This window comes from Hibiscus syriacus, unplaced genomic scaffold (assembly GCF_006381635.1).
Source record: "Hibiscus syriacus cultivar Baekdansim isolate YM2019G1 unplaced genomic scaffold, ASM638163v2 tig00110893_pilon, whole genome shotgun sequence".
In the NCBI taxonomy this organism is placed as follows: Eukaryota; Viridiplantae; Streptophyta; class Magnoliopsida; order Malvales; family Malvaceae; genus Hibiscus; species Hibiscus syriacus.
Window position 1 is genome coordinate 3,566,143 of NW_024062901.1, and position 25,757 is coordinate 3,591,899.

Genomic DNA, 25,757 nt, shown 5'->3' on the forward strand with positions numbered 1-25,757 from the left:
TTCTATTTAATTTAAATTTATTACTATAATTTTAAGAAAATATATTAATATATAACTTTATAAGATGTTTATTTACTTAGAAATATTAGAAAAGGGCTTCTAGTTGCTTTAAGACAGCTCTTTTCTTAATATTAATAAATAAATAAATGTTAATAAAACATTTATCTAAAAAAAATTAAAATATATTAATATATGATTTATAAAAAAAAGGACATTTATTTATTTAAGAATATCAGAAAAGGACTTCTATGTATTTTAAGACAGCTCTTTTCTTAGATATTAAAAAATAAATACATATCAAAATATGTTTATTTTTCTTAAAAGTAATTTATAAAATTAAATTTATAAATGGGATTTCTATTTAATAAACAAATAGAATAAATAAATAAATATTATATAAATATATTTATATAACTTAATAATAATAATAAAATAATCATGAAGATAATAATTTAAACATATATCAAACGTAATAATAAAATAAAATAATAATAATTAAAATGAAAGAAATTAAAAGTAATAATATTAAAAACTAATGGATCATATTCATAAATATATGAACTTAAAAATGTAAAAATAATAAAACTTATGGTTAAAATTAAGATTATATAAAATTTAATGATCAAATTATAAAAATATAAATATTTAAGAGACATGATTAGAATTATCATAAAATATAAATACTAGTAGTGTAATTAACCATTATTTATTTAATCAGTGATTAAAATAGAAGTATTAAAATTAATAGGGACTAAATGTGATATTTGTCCTAAATATATTATTTAATACTGGTAAGGATTAAAACATAATAAAATAAAATTCAAAGGCTGAATTAGAACATTCAGAAGTTATTTTCAGTGACTAAAATGAATAATTATAAAACTCAGATGGCTACGGAAAGGGTTTAGCCATACATGTAAATTACGCATATACCTCTTCCCAAAACGACGTTGTTCGGGAAGGGGTATAAATCCCCCAAACGGCTGGCCCGAAGGGCCAACTCTCTCATTCTCCTTTCTTCCTTCTCTCTCAACACTGAGAGAGAGCCAGAATCCTCTCGCCTCTCTCTAAAATTGAGAGAGAGGCCACCGCCCGGCAGCCGTGCTACGGCGTCGGCAACCACCGCTGCTGGTGGCCGAAAAATTTCAAAATTTCCCAAAATAAAGATCCGAACGTCCTAAAGACGAATCCGATGTCCTTTTTCTCTAAAAAGCCTTGTAGTTACCTAGATCTACAGAAATACTCTCGGTATTTCAATTTATTTTGCGGCGTGTAGAGGTTCTGACTATGGCGTAGCTTCCTCAGTGGTAAGTTTTCTCACTCTATTCTCTCTTTTCTTTTTGATTTGTTGCTATGGGTTTTGTTTGGCTTGCTGTTGTTTCTGTTATCTCCGATTCTTTCTCCTCCCCCCTCTTTGTTGCAGGTATGGTCGATGGCTTTTATAGCCATCGACGGTGTGGCTCTCGGACCGGTCTCAAATGGTGACCCTAGGTGAGTCACCGGATTATGGTGGTGACTCACCATAGGGTTTCAACGTGGGGCAGAAACGAGGTGCTTCTGGAGTCTTCTGTTGGTGCCGTCATGGTACTTGTGTGTCGACAATGGCGATGGAGGCGTTGACAGTGGGGCATTGGACCACCTGGCAGTGAAGCGACGGTTGGAAGCTTGGAGATAGCTGAGGCGGCGCCGCGTGGTTGCCCTAGGGTATCATACCCTAGGGTTTTCGTCTGGAAGCATCATGACCGTTGGATTTTGGCCAGATCCAACGGCTGTGAGCAATGGCGGTTGGGGCATGAGATGAGAAACCCTAGTTGGGTTTTAGGGTTTATATTGGGCTTCTATATCTGGGCCACATTGTTTAGGCTTGCAAACTGGGCCTGAGTTCTTGTAATTGGGCTTTGTAATATTTAATAAATAATATATAATAATAATTATAATAATAATAATAATAATTTTAATAATAATAATAAATTTAAATGAAAAAATTGATGTCTACAGCTGCCCCTCTTTGCTCATCCTTGTGTTAACAAGAATAGAGCAAAGACGAAAAAGACAATAATTTTTTCATTTGGCTTCTTTTGAGCAGGATGGAAATGTTTGAAAACATCATGCACTGAAGGGCTTACAGATGACCCAAAGGTTTTTGAAAACATCAAAAAGCTCCCGAAGGCTTTTCGGAAACATCATGCACTGTAGGACTTACAGATGACCCGAAGGTTTGAAAACATCAAAAAGCTCCCGAAGGCTTTTTGGAAACATCATGCACTGTAGGACTTACAGATGACCCTAAGGCTTTGAAAACATCAAAAAGCTCCCGAAGGCTTTTTGGAAATATCATGCACTGCAGGACTTACAGATGACCCTAAGGTTTGAAAACATCAAAAAGCTCCCGAAGGCTTTTTGGAAACATCATGCACTGTAGGACTTACAGATGACCCTAAGGCTTTGAAAACATCAAAAAGCTCTCGAAGGCTTTTTGGAAACATCATGCACTGCAGGACTTACAGATGACCCGAAGGCTTGAAAACATCAAAAAGCTCCCGAAGGCTTTTTGAAAAACATCATGCACTGAAGGGCTTACAGATGTGGGAAATAGTTTACTAAGTAAAAAAACTAAGGAAATCGTTTTCTTACTTTTCAACAATTTTATTTTAGAAAAGATAAAATGAGAAACTATGAAAATTGTTTTCTCATTCTGTTTTTTTTTTTAAATAACATGTTGATTGGGTAACATGCCCCAATCTCAAGATAATGTTAATTTTTGTGGATTACTTCCATCACTTCTTCAGATGTTTGCATGATTCCTGTATTTGTGGTTTTGAATACCTTCTTTGTGTAAGGTATTTTTTACCATGAATCTTCTTGTTCTTCTGAAGATCTGTAAAACTTCATGTTTGAATGCACTCAGATGTATCAATGTAATGCATTGTCTATTGTAAAAATGATATTCTTATGAATGCATGAATGTTGATGAAATCTTCATTTGACTTCAAAGTGGTGAACTTGGTCTTCCTTCACTTCATCATTTATTGCCAGGGTTACCTCTGGATATCAGTGTAGAAACTTATGCTATCAAGATTGCATTTCTGTATAATCATCTGATCAACTTGTATCTTTGCGTCTTCTTAACTTCATTTAAGTTTCAGAAGAAATGTTTCATTTGTGGAACTCTTGCCGTAGTCAGAGCTATGACCTTGATGTCCCATTTTGTCTTTGGTAACACCGACTTTATTTGTCTGGACTTGTGTAGAAATCCCATAAAGCTTTCATCTTTGAAAAGAGAATCTATCATCTTTAAAAAGAGAATCTTTCATCTTTGAAGAATGTAGATGTAGATATGCCTGACTCAGCAGGGATTAATTAGGGAAGTAGAGTCTGTTATGATTTGACTCTTGAAACACATCATAAGGAGAATTTATCTCAATTCTTTTCATGTCCCCATATTTAAATCAGATCTCGAATAAGGCAACTTGGACCATATCATGTCGAGATGCTTAACAACAACCTGTAGTTCAACCTTAGTTGGTACCCCTAGTTTCTTGTTTAAAATTTCAGTTCTCCTTCTGTGGAAAGAAATCTTCATTATATCTCACTTCTAATCTTGGGGTTGAAGAAGACAAACTTCATCTTGGATCAATAAATGGAAACCATATGATTGCAACATTGGTTCAGCACCATAATCACTGGTTCATAAAACATTTGACAATACATTCATCTTCTCATGTGGCTTCTGCTTGAATTGCTTTAATGAAGTTCTTTGAATGGTGTTCAAAGTTTTTGTATGATGTCACAAGACCACTTGAGAACAAAACTCAATGGGAATACAAGTGAAATATTGGTATGACCAAAAAGTTGGTCAAATTCACAAAATGTACTGGTGTCGAATTGAATAGGAGACACTAATTGATCTTGATCTCTGGAAAAGGAAAATGTGATATTGATCATGCTTTCTTTCATAACAAGTGTTGCAAGAATTAGAAACACATCAGCTATAGGATCCATGTATAGAACGATATCCATGGAATTCTTACCGCTGGGGATGAAACGCACATGATAAAACCAAAATAGATGAAAACTCAGTTCACCCTGGCTGGTAATAATAATCCCGGTAACAACGGAAATAAGAATAACATAAGTTGAGCCTCTTTATTTGTTCAATATCAACAAGTAAACAAAAACTGATATGAAAAACAGTTTCGTGATCTCAACAGCATGATTTAAACTAACTGTCAGGAATCTCAAAAAATATTTTCAATTATCACCGACACACAAAAGCCCAAAATTTAGATTTCGAGGTCTCGAGAAACTGATCCTTGGATCGAATGGTCTACAAAGGGACAATCTTTATTCATGCAACCATGATGTAGCTTAACAAAGAACACACTGTCATGTGACACATGGTTTAAGAAGATTGGGTATTTGAAACCATACTTGCTGAATAAATATTTGTTCAACAACAGGACCCTAATGCAACTGCTTGATGAACGAAGCAATTATGTATAGTCAACTTCACTGTCATTGTTTCACCATTTTCATTCTTCATATCTTTATGTCTCATTGGAAATATTTGTTCGAGTCAATGATCTTGACATAGGATAATATAGGCTTTCAACATGCCCCAATATTGGCTAATACAAGTGTTCAAAATGCATCAACAGTTTTGATTCTGATTGAAATGGGCTTTTAGCATGCCCCAACATTTTGCTTCTTGTTAATCTGAGCCTTCCAAATGCCCCACATGGATCTGTCTGAAGGAACCTTTAAAATACCCCAACAATTGTTGATACAGATGTTAAAAGTATGCTCAACATTACTTCTTGTTGAGATGAGCCTCTAAGAATGCCCAAATATTCATCTTGTTATGAGCCTTCAAAATGCCCCAATATTCTATTTCTGGTTGAAATGGGCTTTCAAGATGCCTCAATATTTGTCTGATTCACTCTCAATGTCTGCTTGACTGAAATGTCATGATCCCCACGAGGTCCAATTTTGACAATGAACTGTTGTAGGTACTTGTGGCTTTATTCATGCCCCAAATCTATTTATCTTGAATACTCTCATTCTGGTGTCACTAAACAGTAGTATTGTCAAGTAACTGGAATTCTCTTCATGTTGTCACAAACTTAAGAAGTACTCAATCATTCTAACAGAAACGTCTGAGATATGTGTCTTCTGAATGAGGTGACCATTTTCTATATCTGGAGGGATTTAGTCGGACAGAGCAGTAAAAATAGCTTGGTAATCCGTTCCAGGCTGACACAGTGGCTTATCATCTTTCAGTGAAGGCCATCTCTGAAATATACTTTTATGTAGGAGAGAAACTAATTTATGCGAACAGTAATCTGATATAATAACAAGACTACATATACAATGATATAGGCTCATCAAAAATCCACACCCATGCAACATGTTGATTCTGATAACAACTCATCTGATTATAAAGCGATCTTTCAGGATGATTTCACAGATATTGATAGTTCTTCTGATATGGAGGAAATCCTGAATTCTGATTCTGATTCTGATTCTGATGAGGAGAGTAAACTGTTATACTTGACGAAAATGGGGTACTCAGAGGCTGAGGCTTTAATAGCCATGGAGAGATGTGGTCCGGATTCATCAATTGCAGAGTTGACAGATTTTATATGTGCTGATCAAATGGTTAAAGCTGCTGACGTACTTCTTTCAGTAGAAGGTAGGAAGCCATTATGCAATGATCCCAATTACAAGCAAATGCGAAACTTGGGCTATGATTTTTGAAAAGGAAGAAGCAGAAGAAGCTTGAAAAGAAACTTCTTAATGAAGACGATCATGCAGTTCATCTTTCAATTCCAATGATTGGTTCTAGGGTTCCTACCGAACCAGATCAGATAACTCAAAGAACACTTTCAGAAGATGCTATTGGGTATTCTTATTTCTACTATGAACAAATTCATCTTTTAAATCCAATGATTGGTTTTAGGGTTCATACCAAACCAGATCAGATAACTCAAAGAACACTTCCAGAAGATGCTATTGGGTCTTCTTATTTCTACTATGAACAAATTCATCTTTCAAATCTAATGATTGGTTTTGGGGTTCATACCAAACCAGATCAGATAACTCAAAGAACACTTCCAGAAGATTCTATTGGGTTTTCTTATTTCTACTATGAACAAATTCATCTTTCAAATCTAATGATTGGTTTTGGGGTTCATACCAAACCAGATCAGATAACTCAAAGAACACTTCCAGAAGATGCTATTGGGCTCCTTATTTCTACTGCGAGAACGTGGCACTTGCTCCAGTTGGTTTGGATTGAAATATCACAGTACTTATTCGATGTAGAGCCAGAATTTGTAGATTCGAAGTATTTTCATACTGCTATACTGAAAAGGGGCTATATTCATAATCTGCTATTTGAGAATAGATTTTCTCTTATCTTGTTTTCTCCACGCACTATACATGATATTTTTCCATTGACAAAGAAATGATGGCCTTCCTGGGATCCAAGAACAAAGTTGAACTGTTTACAAACATGTACAGGAAGTACCAAATTGACAGAAAGGATTTGTAAGGCTCTTGAAGCTTATGACGATGAGCCATCTTCGAGTGTCCAGAAGTATGTTCTTGATGAGTGCTGAAAATGGAATCTGGTATGGGTTGGAAGGAATAAAATTGTTCTACTTGAATCTGATGAGGTGGAAATGCTTCTAGATTTCCCTTAAAATCATACACGAGAAGGAGGATCTGCTAGAGACATGTTCCCCAGTGGTATCAATGTCCTGTCTCTTTTCTCTAAAAGCAGTGATGCAGAGGTTGCCTTCTACTGTCTTGGCATACCTTTGAAAATAGATGTGCAAGAAATGAATAGTGATCAGTTGGAGTAATTGATGAGTATATTTGGTGGATTCGACCTTGTTGTCGATGGCATCCAGTGTAACAACCTTACTGGAAGAATTAAACATCATCAGGATGAAATAGAAGATTTTTGTTGGTGCATTTTCTTGCAATGACTGCTATAACGACTGTCTTTCTAATGCTCCAAATATATACTGCAATATCTCACTCTTCCCGAACCATGGAAAAGTTTGGCTGATAGTAAAACTGGTTATCTCATCTTTTGGAATCATGTAACCAATGTTACCCAATATGAAAGACATACAAATGTAGAATCTGTTTCAATGTCTTATTCTGTGCCATAAGTTCTCAATCTCAAATTCAGCAATCTTCTGAAGGGCATAATGGATATCATCTTGACAAAGAAAATGATCGGCATGAAAGAAGTAGCAATAAGACTTGAGCCAGCATCATGGTATAACCAGAGCGCAGGTAGTGACTTGTTCATGGTTCTATGATGTAATCTTCTAGAGAACATGAATTGATGGTTGGGGAAAATAATCTGTCTGGTGATGCTTATCGTCCTCAGTATGAGATAAACGATAATCTTTCTTGATGATCTGCTAATAATATCATAGGAAAGTGTCAAAAGTTCAATTCTCTAGACTTTCTGGCTTTTTGGACCACTTGCCTTCAAAAATGTGAAGTGTTTCATCATTCTGGCATCACTTTTTCTATAATAGAGGTAGATTAGGCAACAACTTGCTTCAAGGACCTTCTCCATTTGAGACTGCCCTGTTTGAAAATGTTTTTCCTCCTTTCTTTATCGAAGAATGAAAGAATTTTGTAGAATGTTGCCTATCATAGGTTCACAATAAAATCAAATTATAAGCATGAATTCAAAGAATATCAAAAGAATCAACAACACTGTAATGTTTGAGAATTATAATTCATTGACAAGTATCAAGATTTGGTTTGGTTTCAGGATGGCCTTCCTATTTTCTATAGTTACATCTATTTAAGATGTCACTCATCTCTCGCTCTTTGTGAACTTTGTCACATGTCTTACTTTGAGGACTTGGTATTTTAACCGGATGCATACAAAATGATGCAACTAGGATTGCCAATCAGTAGACCTTCTAGAATCCTTCCATTTCAATTCTTTGAAATCTTTCATTTAGACTCATCTAATCAAAGTAGTGCAAAAATATCGGTCTAAAAATGAAATTTCTGAGTACTTGTGTGAAGTTGACTATAACAGGTGTTTCGTAACTCCCTTAGTCCATTTGTTAACACATTTGCCATTTTGGCTAGCTGAATTCAGCTTTATTGTATATAATAATATAATCACCTTTATCAGGTTAATTGAAACTTATCCATAAAGCCGGGGCGATTAACCAATTGCTCTAGAGGGATAGTTTTATTGCATATAATAGTATAATAGACTAGCTGAATATTATCCATAAAGCCAGGGTGATTAACCAATTGCTCTAGAGGGACAACTCAAGCTTTATTGTATAATAATATAACATGGGTGTTCAAATCCAATTTCTTAAGCTTGTTAAGAAGAACCTGTTATAGTCTAGGTGTTTTGGTGGAATTCAGAAAATCTCTTTGTTAGAATTCAATTCTCAAGCAACTGACTTAAACTAGATTTACCTATTTGTGAAGATTATGTTCATCATCGAACGTCATTAATAGAAAAATACTCTAGTCAGTTTTGTAATGTAATACACTAATGATGCCCCATGTTGTACGCTCCTATATATAAATACCAAGCCTTTTTGTAATTCCTTTCAATAGGAGTAGGCTATCTCATATTTGTAATAGGATAGTGTTTGGGTGTGTTTCTTCTGAGGTAAGGTCAATGGTCCTTGTTTTTCTGGTTTTCAATCCTGATATTCTGTCAAAGATTATAACTCTAATCATGAAGAGTTTTTAATCCAGTTGATATTCAAAGAACTGCAAGATTACAAAATTGATTCAATGCTCATAACCTTAATAAGCAACACAAATTTATTTATTGTACAAAAGGCAGAAAAATGAACGAAAAAAACAAGTTCAAACAATATGCTGAAAATAGAAAAGTACTACAGTGGTAGATAACACTTCCACTGGTTTATGCATCATGCCTCATTATTCCTATAATGTTGGGTATGTAATAGGATCAGGGTTCTTTTCTTCATTCGCCTCCCCATTTCTTGATCATTTCTTGTGTCAAAACCCCTTTGTCAACAAGCAGCTCAATCTCTTTTAACAGTGGCCTACAATTGCCTGTAAAATGCCCCTTTACCCCCAAGTGGAAATTACAAACACTATCTTGATCATAGCTATGAGTAGAAGGGTTTGGTGTCACTTTCGTTGGTCTTGGTGTGATGTATTGACCTTTAATCAAATGAGGGTATAAGCCTGAAATAGAGGTTTGGAACACCTCCAAAGTATTTCTTGATCGCATGACTTTCTTTGGTCGATCTGAAAAACTATTTGCTCTTTTTGTTTTGCAATTGCGGGGGCTTTGGATGTGATACTCATTCACATTACCAACTTTAGCTTTCTGATCAATCGGGCTATTGAATGTGACTTTTGAGTTTCCTTCACTGATTACATTCTCAATTAAATTTCCACTTATCATAAGATTCTTGAATTCCTTCGTCGGATTCGCTTGCATTAACTCGCAGAAAGGAGCGGGAATGGAATCCCGAAATATATGTGATATCTCTTCTTCTAACATGGGAGGTTGAACTTGTGCTGCCACTCCTCTCCATCTTAAGGCATATTCTTGAAATCTTTCATTGGTTTTCTTCTTTATTCTTCGAAGATCCATTCGTGTTGGAGCTAAGCCTTTAACATACTGATATTGTCCCAAAAATGCGTCAGCTAGATCTACCCATCTCTTGATCTGTTCTTGGGTCAACTGATTGTACCAGACTACTGTTGGGCCAACAAGACTATCATGGAAAGAGTGAATTAATAAATCATCAGAACTCAAATATCCTTCCATTTTTCTGCAAAATATTCTCAAATGGATTAAGGGACAACTGGTGCCATCATATTTCTCAAAATCAGGCATTTTAAATTCATTGGGAATAATCAAATCTGGAACCAAGCTGAGCTCTCTTGCTTTTAATTCTTTGTGGAAAGTATCAACACATTTCATAGTTTTGATTGCTTTATCCATCCTCTTAAATCTTTTCTCATATTGTGAATAATGAACGAAGCTATTCTTTGGGTTCAAGTGGGATGCCCCAGAGTATATCCTTCTTGACTCTTCATTCTGATAGCATGGTTGCTCTTTAGCAGTTATCTTTTCTTTATCAGATGCCACACACTGAATAATTTGATTTGATTCATCTGGTACTGAATCTGATGTTTCTTTCCTTATATCCTGAGGTAACCCTGTCAATTGTTCTAGCTACTGATCTTGTAGTCCCTCATAAGATTGCTCCATTGTTTTCATGATGATGGTAAAGTAAAATGAATGAATGACCTTGGTTTTACTGTTACAAAACCTTTCATTAATTATTAACATGTTTTTATAATTAATGTGTATAACAATACTAAAAAAATGTAATGTAAATGCGAAAATGCATAAATGCAAAAAATAAGAATGCAAATTGTGTAATGCAAAGATGTAAAAAGTAAGAATACAAAATGAAAATGCACAGATACAAAATGTAAATGCATGTATGAAAAGGTGTTACTCAAGAGTGATCATCTTAGAATAGATTTCATTGAACACAAAAGTTTCGGTACATCAAACAAAACTTTTACATGTAGGGAATAGCTTTCACTCCTAATTTCTCTATTTCACTTAAAAGCCAAACTAACTTCCACTTATACTCAGGTGTGGAGTTATCCATATGCTTTAATTCTCTCGTGAAGCCACCTAAGTCCACCAGCCTATGAGCCACATTGTTTGCTTGAGCAACAGCTTCATTCATGATATTGTCTTTTTCCTTCATCCTTTGTGTCAATTCTCGAAGTTGTAAACAATGTTGTTCATTTTTTCTTGTGAGAGAATCTTTATGTTCAAAAAGTTCTCGTACAAGATCTCCATAATCATCTACACATTTCTTCAATGTTTTGTTCTTGGCCATAGTGGCTTTTAATTCAGTATCGATTTCAAGCTGATGAATCTGATATGATGCTTCCATGTTGGTCATAGCACTATTTAACCTTTGATTTTTTGACTTGACATCTTTTCAATTCACTAACAGACGTATTGCATCTTTCTTCTGTAACTTGTGAATTATGATAAAACTTCTTGGCTCGTCTTTCATGTATGTTACAGTTCTTCTTCAGTTTGGTGACCCCTGTTATCCACTCTTCTGGGGTGTTCCCTATATCAACATTTTGAAAGGCTTGACTGACCTTCTGGAAATCTTCATGTATGGTTTCCATTTTGGTGCTCAATTTATCGTTTTCAATCTTCAAATGACGTATTTGAGCTTCAAACCTCAGTAAATCTTCTTCTCTCTGGGCGCCCCTACTGATATTCTTACCTTTGAAGACTTTTGGTGTTGATCTGGCAGGATCTTCAGTTACCAAACTAGGTTGATCATTTATCATAAACTGCAAGATTCCCTGATCCAAAAGACTTTGGACTCGACGTTTGAAGGCAAGACAATTTTCAATGGTATGTCCTTGAGCTCCGGCATGATATTTACAATAAACGTTGATGTTATACCAATTCGGATACGGAGGTTGGAACGGTTTTATATAATATGGATCCACTTCTCGTGCTTCAAGTAACTTCTCATATAACTCTTTATATGATATGGGGATAGTATCAAGATGAGAACCACCTTTTGTCTTGGATTGAACCTGAGTTTTAGACATCGGGAGCATACCAAACTTTGATGATTTCTGATTACAAGATTTCTTCTCATCTCTGAGAGCTTTTACAGTGGTCACCATTTCTTTGGTATCTCCAGACGATTTGTGAATACGAATGATGACTGTCTGTAATTTCTCAAGTTGGTTAAGATCAGAAGTCCCTTGCATATTTGAAATTGCAGGATTATCTTCATTAAACTTTCTCTCTTTCTGCGCAGGAATCTCTTCTCTTTTGGCCAAAATAGATATTCTATCCATCATCTTGGACATCTGCTCTCTTATTTCTCGTATCTCCTTTTGCTCTTCAATGGGCATACGATCTTTGAGTGCATAGCTCTCTTCTATCCTCGGAGTTCCCTCAGGATATCTTTTCTTGGTCGCATCATATTTTTGTTTGATCATAAAACTTTTTGTCCATTTACGATTTCTTTCCAATATGATGAACAGTCTTTCAAGTAAACACCTTTTGGTCATGATTATGCAATGCAAACAAAAGAAAACAATATAAATAAATTAGAGCAAAAATAACATGCATGGGAAAATAAGAAAAAATAAAATGGTTAATACCAACTTATTGAAAGAAAAAAATTTATTTATCATGGTATGTAATAAATCCTAACCTCATGCTTTCTAGTTCCATGCTTTGTTTGGAAAAATTAACCTAACCGCATGATTTCTAGTTCACCTGCATTTATTCAGAGAGGAAAATAATAAAAGCTAAAGCTTATTTCTCCTTTGTGTACACTTATAGACAGAGGTTCAGTATTGTCTTAGATCAGGTGAATTTCTAGGGTTTATTATATGCAGGGTTTCAGTTCTAGGAGTAAAGGTACTCGAATTATCCTTGTTGATGCCCCCTTTGGCTGTCAACCCTCAATCCTAGTCCATTACAGATTTAAGCGGATCGAGTTCAATTCGAGGGGACACATTTCTCTATACCTGACACGGAGAATAAATTCTCACGAAGACATAGAGCATATGAACCCCGAAAGTTACTTGCTAGGTTTGACACGGAGAATAAATTCTCACGAAGACGTCGCTTTCACTCCCACTTAAAAGGATAAACTCAATTATAGAGCTTTATGTTATGCAATGCAAGTATTGTGTGTGAGGAGAAATGTTCAAACCTCTAACAAACAAATAAAATAATTAATACCTAAATAAAATAAAAAAATATTAAAATAATATAAAAGTAATAAGTAATAAAAAATTGAAAGAAAAGAATTAAAAAATTAAATATATGAATTTTTAATTTCCAACTGATAGAGACAATTTACAATTGATTTTAAAGTTTGACGGTCCCCAACGGAGTCGCCAAGCTGTCGTAACCGGTTTTCGTCCGGGCACGAATTTTTTTACTTGGCGGGAAAAGTGATGTGAATAAATAGTTTTTTTTTTAAAATAATTTGGGAGTCGCCATCGACCTTTTAGGTCAGGTAGGTCGAATACCTAAAAATCATCCTTTAAAAGAGTTTTTAAGAAAAAATCGATTAAAAAAATAAACTGATCTGCGTTTTAACCAAAAATTCGTTCTTTTTAATAATAAAAAGGGATTCGTGGTCGGTTACGTTTAGGGAAGGATTAGCACCCCTACAACGCCCAAAATTGGTACTTTTTGATTATAAATTATCTCTATTATTAGAAATTAAAAATTCAAAATATATTTAATTTATAATTCTATTTAATTTAAATTTATTACTATAATTTTAAGAAAATATATTAATATATACCTTTATAAGATGTTTATTTACTTAGAAATATTAGAAAAGTGCTTCTAGTTGCTTTAAGACAGCTCTTTTTTTAATATTAATAAATAAATAAATGTTAATAAAACATTTATCTAAAAATAATTAAAATATATTAATATATGGTTTATAAAAACAAAAGGACATTTATTTATTTAAGAATATCAGAAAATGACTTCTAGGTATTTTAAGATAGCTATTTTCTTAGATATTAAAAAAATAAATACATATCAAAATATGTTTATTTTTCTTAAAAGTAATTTATAAAATTAAATTTATAAATGGGATTTCTATTTAATAAACAAATAGAATAAATAAATAAATATTATATAAATATGTTTATATAACTTAATAATAATAATAAAATAATCATGAAGATAATAATTTAAACATATATCAAACGTAATAATAAAATAAAATAATAATAATTAAAATGAAAGAAATTAAAAGTAATAATATTAAAAACTAATGGATCATATTCATAAATATATGAACTTAAAAATGTAAAAATAATAAAACTTATGGTTAAAATTAAGATTATATAAAATTTAATGATCAAATTATAAAAATATAAATATTTAAGAGACATGATTAGAATTATCATAAAATATAAATACTAGTAGTGTAATTAACCATTATTTATTTAATCAGTGATTAAAATAGAAGTATTAAAATTAATAGGGACTAAATGTGATATTTGTCCTAAATATATTATTTAATACTGGTAAGGATTAAAACATAATAAAATAAAATTCAAAGGCTGAATTAGAACATTCAGAAGTTATTTTCAGTGACTAAAATGAATAATTATAAAACTCGGATGGTTACGGAAAGGGTTTAGCCATACATGTAAATTACGCATATACCCCTTCCCAAAACGACGTCGTTCGGGAAGGGGTATAAATCCCCCAAACGGCTGGCCCGAAGGGCCAGCTCTCTCATTCTCCTTTCTTCCTTCTCTCTCAACACTGAGAGAGAGCCAGAATCCTCTCGCCTCTCTCTAAAATTGAGAGAGAGGCCACCGCCCGGCAGCCGTGCTACGGCGTCGGCAACCACCGCCGGCCACCGCTGCCGGTGGCCGGAAAATTTCAAAATTTCCCAAAATAAAGATCCGAACGTCCTAAAGATGAATCCGGTGTCCTTTTTCTCTAAAAAGCCTTGTAGTTACCTAGATCTACAGAAATACTCTCGGTATTTCAATTTATTTTGCGGCGTGTGGAGGTTCTGACTATGGTGTAGCTTCCTCAGTGGTAAGTTTTCTCACTCTATTCTCTCTTTGCTTTTTGATTTATTGCTATGGGTTTTGTTTGGCTTGCTGTTGTTTCTGTTATCTCCCATTCTTTCTCCTCCCCCCCTCTTTGTTGCAGGTATGGTCGATGGCTTTTATAGCCATCGACGGTGTGGCTCTCGGACCGGTCTCAAATGGTGACCCTAGGTGAGTCACCGGACTATGGTGGTGACTCACCATAGGGTTTCAACGTGGGGCAGAAACGAGGTGCTTCTGGAGTCTTCTGTTGGTGTCGTCGTGGTACTGGTGTGTCGACAATGGCGGTGGAGGCGTTGACAGTGGGGCATTGGACCACCTGGCAGTGAAGCGACGGTTGGAAGCTTGGAGATAGCTGAGGCGGCGCCGCGTGGTTTCCATAGGGTATCATACCCTAGGGTTTTCGTCTGGAAGCATCAGGACCGTTGGATTTTGGCCAGATCCAACGGCTGTGAGCAATGGCGACTGGGGCATGAGATGAGAAACCCTAGTTGGGTTTTAGGGTTTATGTTGGGCTTCTGTATCTGGGCCACATTGTTTAGGCTTGCAAACTGGGTCTGAGTTCTTGTAATTGGGCTTTGTAATATTTAATAAATAATATATAATAATAATTATAATAATAATAATAATAATAATTTTAATAATAATAATAAATTTAAATGAAAAAATTGATGTCTACACCAATCACCATCATCATCATAATCAACTTCCTTTTATGTCCTAGAAGATATAGGGCAATAACAGTCAACCATGGGAGGAGCTGGTACTTCTTTGTTGTTTAGAACCCTTGTAGTTTTGGGGTTCATGTCTGTTATTGTATCGATTGGAATCCTGCAAAGCCAAGGACACGGAACGACGACGACGACGACACATGATGACCATCGGACTTGGACGTCGATGACAACGACGGAGGCGAACCTGCAGCCGCGGGAAGAGCAAGTGAAGGTTTTAGGCAAAGGAGAGTTGAGTGTGGCGTATCCCAAGCAGGATCTCAACTGCATGAGCAAAAGAAGAGTTCCTAATGGACCCGATCTTATTCATAACAGGTACAACTCTAATAATATTTCTACATGTATACTAATAAGTGATCAATTCGAACTTAAATCATAAAGGTCGCTTGGTTAAGAGAACTTCGAATTCCGAGCATGAATAGTAATACGAATATGTAAGAAAAAATATAATCAACTGTTACATTGAGTCTTGCTGTATATGTGGTATGTAGTATGTTTTAATCTCCAACATTCACTTTATTCATTAGCAAACTAGCATATATAAAATATACTTATTACAAAGCAAACTAGCTGATTAACAAATCAATAGAACTAAAAGCTGAACCAGCATATATGATAATACACTATTTTATACGTAAATAAAGTCGGAAGACTCGAACATAAAATTAAATGGATCGATCGTAATGTTAAATATGAACATATAATATTTTAAAAATGATTGTATGAATCAATTGTTATTTTACGAGAAAAGTTCTCTTTATCTTTATTTGAGATCTTTTTCACTTTTCAACAGGCGAGCTGGCAACTCGGGACGACCGCCGGGACAAGCCTAGCCTCGGCACCGATGTGTGTGGATCGGGAAGCTTCAAATCAAGCCGAAGTGCTAAAAGATCGACGATGAATGACGAAATCTGCCATATATCTTGTATGTATTTTTTGTTGGAAGTAGGACTATAAAACTTGATATTGAAAAAGAAACATTTGAAATGTCCAATATTAAAGCTTGCAATGCATGCTTGTGTAGTACTTTTGATGTGATAGAGGAGTAAACAAATGGAAGCTTGGCTAATACTATGAAGATATATTCCCATCGAAAGCTTCTTGCAAAACCCTTTTGTATCAACTTTTAAATACGCATGCATGCATGAGAGGTCATGTACCTGAAATCTATCAAGCGTTTGAATCCTGATATTTAAGATGTCAACGAAAAGTCTTAACCATTGTTCGTTTACGTTATTAGAGGATTCGGTTTATCGAATGTGTTTCGAGTTAAAGGAGGGGCATGAGTTCCAAGACTAAAGTGAATCCACCATTAAAGGTGTTAAAGCTCTAAAAAGGAAAAGTCGTTTTACGTAAAACTTTGGGTGTTAGTCTTTTTCTCTTGATTCTTTGGTTGTTTTGGTCTTTGGGTTCATTCAAACTTGCATGAGCACGAGATTCTTACATTTATAAAGACGGATGGAACGTGAAGTTAAGAATTTATATTAAGATTTTAAAGAAATTTAAAATTAGATTAAAATGAAAAATACAAAAATATAATTAAATTATATAAAAATTTATTTTTTTTAAAAATACTACAACCCAACACTCTCGATCCATCCCTCACCATATATATTATTCTCGTCTAAGTGTTAAAATGAAAAACAAATGAAAAGGGGCTGCTCCCTCCACCCAAAATTTGACCTTTTTCTTTTATTTGAGAGACTTATCTTGTGCTTGAGAAGCAAAGCAAAAGTAGGGTAAGACTCAAATTGGGGCAATTACTGCTAAATAGAAAAAGCAAAAGGAGGGAAATGCTTATGTATGAAGCTTTTGCTGCATTTTGCATGTGAGATTGAGGAATTTTTATTCTATAAATAAAATAAAATAAATGTTTATATTAGGAGGAGAATATGACAAGGATCAACAGTTCATTCTATTTTAGTGTGGGGCAGAGAATTGCCAGATATATGGGCTGAAAAAGATTAAGAGTGAAGAGGTTGAAGATGGTCAAAGTGATGGGATTTTAGTTCTATCGAATAATTTTAGGTGAATATAAGATAGTATCATTCACATGCTTTCTTCGTCTATTGAAATTGCACAGTCTTATAGGCTTAACTGTTTAAATTCGATATTTTTAGAGAGAATAACACTTTAGTTTACCGTTGAGACAATTTCATAAGTTCGATATCAAGATATAATTTAAATTTGATACCTAAGGTAAAACTTTTAGTTTTAAACCTTTTTATGACCATTAGATGAGAAAAATCGAAGACTGAGATTAATAGTAAGAAATGTGAAGATATTTACTGAAAAGAAAAAAAAAACAAAGTAATCTTAGCCTCTAATTTTCTCATCCAACGATCATAAAAAATATAAAACTAAATATTTTATATTAGATGTAAATAAATTCTAACCCATATATATATATATATATATATATATATATATATATATATATATATATATATATGAGCATAATTCTTGTCTCGAGAAGTGTCCTTCCAAAATTTAAAATTTTAATATTAAAGTAGCACATAACATTTTACTCCATCTATATATGTATTTAGAAAATCGATTTCACAGCTCATGTCTTATGTATTTATTTCACAGCTCATGTCTTATTTGAAAGGGTCTGAGTCTAGTATTCGGCCGAATTGGCCCATTAGGGCAACCGTTAATTTTATTAGCTCATTAGGGGTTTAGGGCACCAAAATAATTAATTTGAGATCTACGACAATTAATTGTTTTGGATGCCCTAAATGGGTTAATTAAATTAGCAGGTTTCCCTAATAGGCCAATTTGGCCCAATATTCTCAAGGGCTTTTGCATTTAAAAATTATTAGGCCCAAAGCAATTTCTAGGGTTTTGAACATTTTAACTTTTGCTTAACGTCAATTAAAGCTTTTAACACCCATGGCCCATACTTTGGGGGTAATAACCTATAGAAACTCTTATTCGAATTTGATATTTAAACTTAAATTTTAAATTTCTTTGATATTGTGATACAATTTTAAAGTGGGCACCTAAACCTTGTTCTTAAACCTAGTTAGTATCTTAATTTGACAAAAAAATTTATAATTTAGTACTCAAAGTTCATTTTTTAGTCTTTTTGAAAATGTGACACAATCTTAAAGTGTTAATGATCAAATAAAAAAAATCATATCAAATCCATACACAAATGAGGTAAAAAAATTATAATGCCAGTTTCGTATAGATTATCAAATTCAAAGGTTAAGATATACATTAGCCCCTTTCAACTTAAACTATCTAGATCTCTTTCTAAATTCTTAAAGGGTATCATGGTTACCAGTGCTTTCGTACTCCCGATGCAAGTTTCTTCTATTGGTCTTCTTCTAGGTTTCTAGTTCTACAGGTTTCCTTGGTTGATTGTTTTCCCGATGCGTGGTCGATTGCATGTGACATTTTTTTTGGCTTTCGGATATAAGTGCCGGATGAGATTAAAATTACAGGAGGATTTCTTTTCCGTTCGTTCACTGTGAATACTCTTCAAGTCCTCCTCCTCTATGTCTGGTGCTCAGGGACGTCGACGTGATCTGTCTTTCTATGTTGTTGCCTCAACTTTTCAGGCTCATCAAACTGCCACTAGTCGTTCATCGTTACATTTTTCTTATGATTGTCCCGAATGTATATATGACATTGTTCTGCATGATATCATTTATTATTAATGCAATCAACATTTTTCTTTAAAAAACCACATCCTCATGAGCGTTATAATAAAAATCATACAAATCGAATTAATACTAAATCACAAAGAATGAAATATTTAAATACCCATTAATTTTTAATGTATATAATTTTTAAGATATATACATTGGGATATCCTTTGTTATTATAATTTTTTTATCAAAAGATAGATAATATAAAGACATGGAACATCCTCAACTTGTAACATCCTCAATACCGGGTTAGTGACCAAATTGTAAAATTTTAGAATTTGGTGGTTAAAGCAGAATAGTTAAATAGTTCAATGATTTATTTCAAAATATTTCCTGGAAGTTGTTAGTAATTATCAAAGGAATTAAAGGGCAAAATGGTCATTTGGCAAGAAAGATATTCCCCCCCTTATATGAATGATTCACGTGGGGTGGGGGAGAGTTATCTACAAACTCTTCTTCCTTCTTCTTCTTCTTCTTCTTCTTCCTCCTCCCGTATCTCCAAGCTCAAAGGTAAGTTTTCTAATTAATTGATTATTTGTTGATTTAAGGTTTGGGTTTTGATCATTAGATGATAACTAAGCTTAAGGAAAACTTAAGTTATCTTAAAATTAAAAGATAAAGGAGTTAGGGAAGATTAAAGATTTCGAGTTCTTGAATGAAATCTTGGAATAGAGTTTATAATTAGAAGTGGAAGTCAAATTTGACTTTTCATAAGTGGAATTAAGAGATATAAAGTGATAGAATTGAAATTATAACATATTGAAAATTTGGGTATGATTCTTGATTTTATATGGAGAAAGGAATTGTGAGGTTAAAGATGGTTTATATGGATATAAGTTGGTTTATATAATGGTAGTTTGATTTAATAACATGATAGGGGTTTAAAATAGAAGAATTGAGTGAAGAGTTGATGATTTTCGGGTTTGAATAGTGAATTTTCGAGCATGAACAGTGATTTCTGGGCAAAAATTTACAGATTTCAGTAAGGGTATCGATACCCTAGGGGAGGTATCGATACCCCCTAAAGGAAAAATGGAATTTTGGTTCATTAAACTAGCTTAAGTTATTAACATCAAGTTATAAGGTTTAGGCTTCTGATAATCGTTTCGAAAATTATGTTTATGTAGATATTGAGCCTAAACGAGTTCCGGAACAATCAAAGAATTAGGATCGAATCAAAGCAAGGCTAAGGTGAGTGTAAGTTAATTTGTACTTAGGTTATTGAACAAACATTGGCTTGCGATGAGCCATTGACGGAGTTATTGTGGTAAGAAGTGACTCCTAAAATATTATTCGATTTGTAATTGATATAATGCTTATGTGGCATGAGTGTATGTGATATATACATTATTGCATATGTTACATGAATTGTGTGAATTCATGTTAGTGTGATAAGTTATGTGAACTGATATAAATAGTGTTTGTAATTACATAAGTTATATGATATGAGATAAGACAGATATATGTGGTAATATGAGGCATGATATGAAAAAGATGAAAAAAAGGAATATGAGATATGTGAAAGTGAATATATGTATACAAGACATGACATATGTGCTTACATAAAAACATGAGAAATGATATAAGTCATATGAAACGATCTACGTGAATACATGCACTTGTGATACATGTGATATGATATGAGATATATGGTTATACATACATGTGGTAATTGACAGAAAAGAAAGAACACGTGATATGAAATGTATAAATGATAATGCCCATGTTATATGATATGAGAGCTAGTGGTATAGTTGGCATGCCAAGAGTCGAGGGTTTACCTATGTCTTTCGGGACATATGGACAATTATAGATTACCTATGTTCTTCGAAACATATGGACTGATCACCTAGATTCTTCGAGATCTATGGACTGGTCCTTCGGGACAAATTTCATATGCCACTCAGTGGGACTTATACGAGCTGTGGTGACAGCAATAGTGCACAACCTCAATGTACTCGAATACCTTAAGTTCTCAGTAATGTACATGGGCCTATAAAAGATATCAAAAGTGTTGGCATGAATTATGTGATGTTATGTGTACTCTGTTGTGAAATGATATACGTGTTCTATGATATGTATAGAAATGTTCAACATATGCTTATATGATCACAAAAAATTAGTAATAATAATATGAATACTGAAAAGCATGTTAATGATATATGTATATGTATAAATTGGTTAATGATAATGATAGAGGTCAGGACCATAGTAGTATATGTGCATGTATATAGTGGTTATATGATAGCATTAATTATTTATGCATTGATATGAGTAGAGTAATGTTACATGGTTTCATGCCTCACTAAGTCATCGACTTTAGCATGTGATTGTTTCACACATAGGTTTGGAAAGCGAAAAGAGAAGTAAAGAGGAACAAGACAGGTCAGTTCTCCTTACCGAAGATCAGATTAGAAATGTAGTTGAATTACATGTATTTTGTTACATAGAATTTAGTTGGCATGTAATATAAAAGATTTGAATCCGATATGCTCTGATCGAGTTTTGTAACGTTTTAAATGTATATAAGGAAATGAGAACTTTATCGTGTTGAAAGATTAATTTTTCGTGAGTTTTATACATGTTTTCCGAAGTTACTGTAGCAGTATTGTAGTAGGATATCGATACCCCTGAAGTAATCTGGAAAAAATTTAACATTCGGTACTGTTCACGGACTGTTCACGATACTATTCACGATATTGTTCATACGGTGTTGTTCATACCGTATTTTACTGTTCATGAAAACGTATTTTTTCAAATTGGTTTTAAACATAATTCAATAATATATGATCCTATTTTATTAATATAAGTTCAAATGTTCTATTATTTTATACGAATATTGTTTTAAAAAGTCAATGTGACATCTCATACTCGTATTCGGGTCGGGTACGGGTTGGGGTGTTACACAAGTACTCTTAACCATGAAGTGACTTGCACAACTAATCAAAGAATAAATGAGAAGATTCATTTAAATAGAGATCAATGCAAATTTTTATATTAGTAGTAAATTCTATGTTTAATAATTTATATTATAAATTTAAAATTAAATCATTAATTAAAAATATTATCCACTTGAATCTATTGAGTGGTCGTAGGTCCAAGTAATTATGTCTTAAAGGTGTGTCTGCGTTTTCGATAACATGAATAAAAATTATTTGATTCGTATTTTTCACTCTATTTTTATTATACATATGATAAATTATTTATATATATATTCAATATAACAAATCACACAATAATATCTTTTAAGAAAGCTTTAAACAACAAAGACAGATAATTAAACCCAACACCTCTTAGTTCACTGTACCTAAAAGTGCATAAAAAAGAAAGCACGGCAGATTGAAGAACAGCAGCTGATCACCCACAACATCAAAGACAAAGACACCCCACTTTCCTTTTGACTACTCTAATTAAGTAATAATTAATCTGTACAAAACAAGGGATTTCACCTAATCACTTAATAATCTATTCTCTTCTCTGTTCTTTTCTTTTTTGTTTATTTTTATTCAATCTTGTCATAATACAGCTCCAGGTAATTTACTACTGTATATGTATCCCATATATTCCTCGTGTAATCTTCAAGCAACGCTGATGATGTTATTGTTATCCCCGCTTGACATGGCCTGAAAACTAGACGAGTGTGCCTCTGACGTCGGCGGCTGCTCGTCGGAGGAGGAGGGTGTGGAGAGTTTCAATGAAAGCGGTGAAGGGTCAAGTTGGATCTTCTGGTTTAAATTAAGATCTGACATTTTTGATGATGGAGGAAGTGGAAGAATCGGCACCGGACGGATAAGGTTCGGGGACGTTTTCGCCACCGGGATCGGCCCTAACGTGAGATTTTCCATGGATTTATTTTCTCCTGTGAATTTTAAAACTACTGGAGTAGTGCTTAGACTCACAGGAAACATTGACATTGGAAAACCACTCATCTGCGGTGGCACCGGAATGTTTTCTCGGTGGACTGGTTCATCTTCTTCCAATATGGTTGAGTTTATGAACTGCAAAATTCAAACCAACAAAAGAAACATAAATAAATAATTCCATATCAGGAATACACATGATGCACGAAGTTCACGTATACGTACGGAATCAGTTGTAATATCAAAAAGACTAGATCTCCGGCGGCGGCGATTATGGTTATTTCGCCGGAGAAAGTACTTTTGTGCATGACTGGCCACCTGAGTTGGTGTACGTGTCTTCACGAAGTTCCTTGAAATCCCTCTCCAGTCTCCTTTCCCTACCTTCTGTAACCCTAGTAAGAACAATCTATGCTCCTCCTCCGTCCATGGAACACCTGCAAATAAAATTTGCATTTAAAAAAAACCGAACATGAATCATAAAACGAACACAAAAAATAATAAAATAAACCTCTCTTTCGTTCACGGTATCTTCCCGATGCATGAACGACATCGTCGGAGGCATAACCGGCATCGGCGTTAGAATCCTGAGGAGTCTGATCAAACTGAGACAGATTATTCATGCTAACACTTTTCCTAAACGATCCTTCCGTCACTCGAACACCGAATAACATGATGCCCTTCTCTCCGCCACCGTCACCGCCGCCAACAACCCGAGACATGATGCCTCAAGTGGAATGAAGAAGAAGATGAAAGACAAGATATAACAAAAGAGTGGAGTGGAATTAGGGGAGTGTTTTTCAGTTCATGAAAGAGGGGATAAAAGGTGGAGCATGGAGAAGAAGATATAGGGACATGTCCAACAAGGAGGACTTATTCAAAGCAACGTGATGTGCCATTGATGTTCAACATCTGCTGCCCATTTTAAGTGTTTCCCAATGATCATGAATCACGACCATCCAATGTCCCTAGTCCTCCTTTAACGATATAAACAAGGCCAAGTGTTTTAATACTAGTATAATAGCCAATAAACCAGACTTCTCGTGTGTTTCCTAACATTTGATAGTCACGTTTCGAGGTATAAATTTAAATAATTATAAGATAATATACGTTTAAAATTAATATAAGGATAAAGTAAAATTCCGTATATTATTAATAATGAGTAAGATACTAATTAAAACCACGACGGAATATGGCATTGGTTTAATCAACTGTGGGTGACCATTGGTTTTGGATCCAATTATAAATTATATTAAATTTTAATAGATGTGTGCATATAAATAACAAATATGCACCAACAATCATTGATCTAGTGGGATAAGTTACTAGGTCATTTATGTAAGATCAGGGGTTTGAATCTGAAGTTTACAAATGAAATAAATTGAGTTGAGAGAGTCGCCTATGCGGTACTTGATCTGTATTAATTGGTCAATAGATCGGATTCAAAAAAAAAAAATTACAAAGATGCGTTAATGGGAAAACTATATGACATGAGAAATAATTAAAACAGAATTAAAGAGGATTAAAAAAAAGGTATGGTGGAAGAAGTGAGCGTCTCCCTACCGTCGAATTGGAATATTCGGTGATGCTTACAGAAAGATTTGGTTGTCTACTCTCTTATGTCCTTTCCTCCCCCATTTCTTTATTTATTTAACTCAATATCATGGTGGAGGATAACAAAACATGGACCCCACTAATCACCCACACTTACATATATAAATCATTAAAGAAATAAAAAATAATTTTAATTTTTTAATATATCATCACTTAATTTATGGATACAACACAAATTAAATTATCTAATCTTTAGAGGTCTAAAATTCAAACATTATTAATTATATATATTTATTTATTATCAAATAATTAAAAATATATACTATCAATTATAATCGACGTAGATTAATATATAAATTATTGATACAATATCATCGATAAATAAAATATGAAATTGTATTAAAAGATGGACGGTTGGATTGTGGTTTGATAATTGGTGATTTGGTTGGGGCCCATTTATCCCCTCGTAGCGCCACTACCTGGCTGTTATCTAAGAAACGAGTGACTGATTTGCAACTTTCACAAATGGTGGGAGCACGTGTTTTATTATTACAATCCTTGTTTTCTTTCTCCTGCTTTTCATCACTTTCAGACATATTTTAATGTAACGTCCTCACCCTTCTCTCTTTTTCTTCGTTGGGTCTTGTTGGCTTGCATTGGCTGTATAATTGTGAAAAAATAGGTAAAGTACACAATTAACCCCTCAACTATAGGATGATGTTTCATTGAGTTGTCCGACTATTAGAAGTTACAAAATAGTCATTATTCATATGCTTCAAATTCATCATTTTTCATTGAAAAGCTTGACGGTCATCGGAGTTAGATGTTAATTTACTGATTAAGATATGATAGTCGTTTTAGATTATGTGATTGAATTTTATCTTATCCTAATAAGCAAGTTAACGTCCAACTTAAGCTGTCATCAATTTTGTTAATTGAAAATGATGTGTTTGGAATATATAAGCAGTTGAGTGACCATTTTGTAACTTTTAATAGTCATTGACTCAATAAAATAATGCCTTATAGTCCATGGGTTAATTTTTTAACTTTTAATAGTAAAAAAACTCAATAAAACAATGTCTTATAGTCGAAGTACTATTTGCATACTTTACCCTAAAAATTACTATATATAGTTTTGTATTGTATTAATATTTTTTTTTGTAAAATATTATTAAAAGTTCCATAAATATTTGTTATGGTTACTTTTACTTTGATTTTTTTTATAAATATTAAGGTCTTGAAAATTTGAACTCGAAATTAAATATAAATTTATGTATAGTTAGATATTTAATTTT

The 25,757-nt window shown here is 33.7% G+C and overlaps 2 protein-coding genes across 3 annotated transcripts; one reads left to right on the plus strand and one right to left on the minus strand.

Annotated features, from left to right (window-relative positions):
• The first annotated feature begins 15,355 nt into the window (after positions 1-15,355).
• Positions 15,356-16,388, plus strand: LOC120145455 (CLAVATA3/ESR (CLE)-related protein 25-like). Its single transcript, XM_039159284.1, has 2 exons — positions 15,356-15,707; positions 16,186-16,388. Exons 1-2 carry the CDS (start codon positions 15,412-15,414, stop codon positions 16,223-16,225), a joined length of 336 nt encoding a protein of 111 aa, XP_039015215.1. The 5' UTR covers positions 15,356-15,411; the 3' UTR covers positions 16,226-16,388.
• Positions 16,389-22,329: 5,941 nt separating this feature from the next.
• LOC120145751 (transcription factor MYB1R1-like) lies at positions 22,330-23,853 on the minus strand. 2 transcript variants are annotated; one of them, XM_039159504.1, is made up of 4 exons: positions 23,420-23,840; positions 23,137-23,345; positions 22,901-23,049; positions 22,334-22,870 (listed from the first exon to the last, which is right to left on the minus strand). In XM_039159504.1, exons 1-4 carry the CDS (start codon positions 23,628-23,630, stop codon positions 22,630-22,632), a joined length of 810 nt encoding a protein of 269 aa, XP_039015435.1. In that variant the 5' UTR covers positions 23,631-23,840; the 3' UTR covers positions 22,334-22,629. The 2 variants fall into 2 exon arrangements, with proteins under 2 accessions (XP_039015434.1, XP_039015435.1); XM_039159503.1 differs by having other exon boundaries at positions 22,330-23,049; positions 23,420-23,853.
• Between the last annotated feature and the right edge of the window lie 1,904 nt (positions 23,854-25,757).

Coding starts and splice junctions, on each gene's coding strand:
- LOC120145455 (XM_039159284.1), top strand. CDS start 15,412: ATGGGAGGAGCTGGTACTTCTTTGTTGTTTAGAACCCTTGTAGTTTTG. Junction 15,708..16,185: donor CCCGATCTTATTCATAACAG/GTACAACTCTAA, acceptor ACTTTTCAACAG/GCGAGCTGGCAACTCGGGAC.
- LOC120145751 (XM_039159503.1), bottom strand. CDS start 23,630: ATGTCTCGGGTTGTTGGCGGCGGTGACGGTGGCGGAGAGAAGGGCATC. Junction 23,346..23,419: donor ATACCGTGAACGAAAGAGAG/GTTTATTTTATT, acceptor TTTTATTTGCAG/GTGTTCCATGGACGGAGGAG. Junction 23,050..23,136: donor TTGATATTACAACTGATTCC/GTACGTATACGT, acceptor TGAATTTTGCAG/TTCATAAACTCAACCATATT.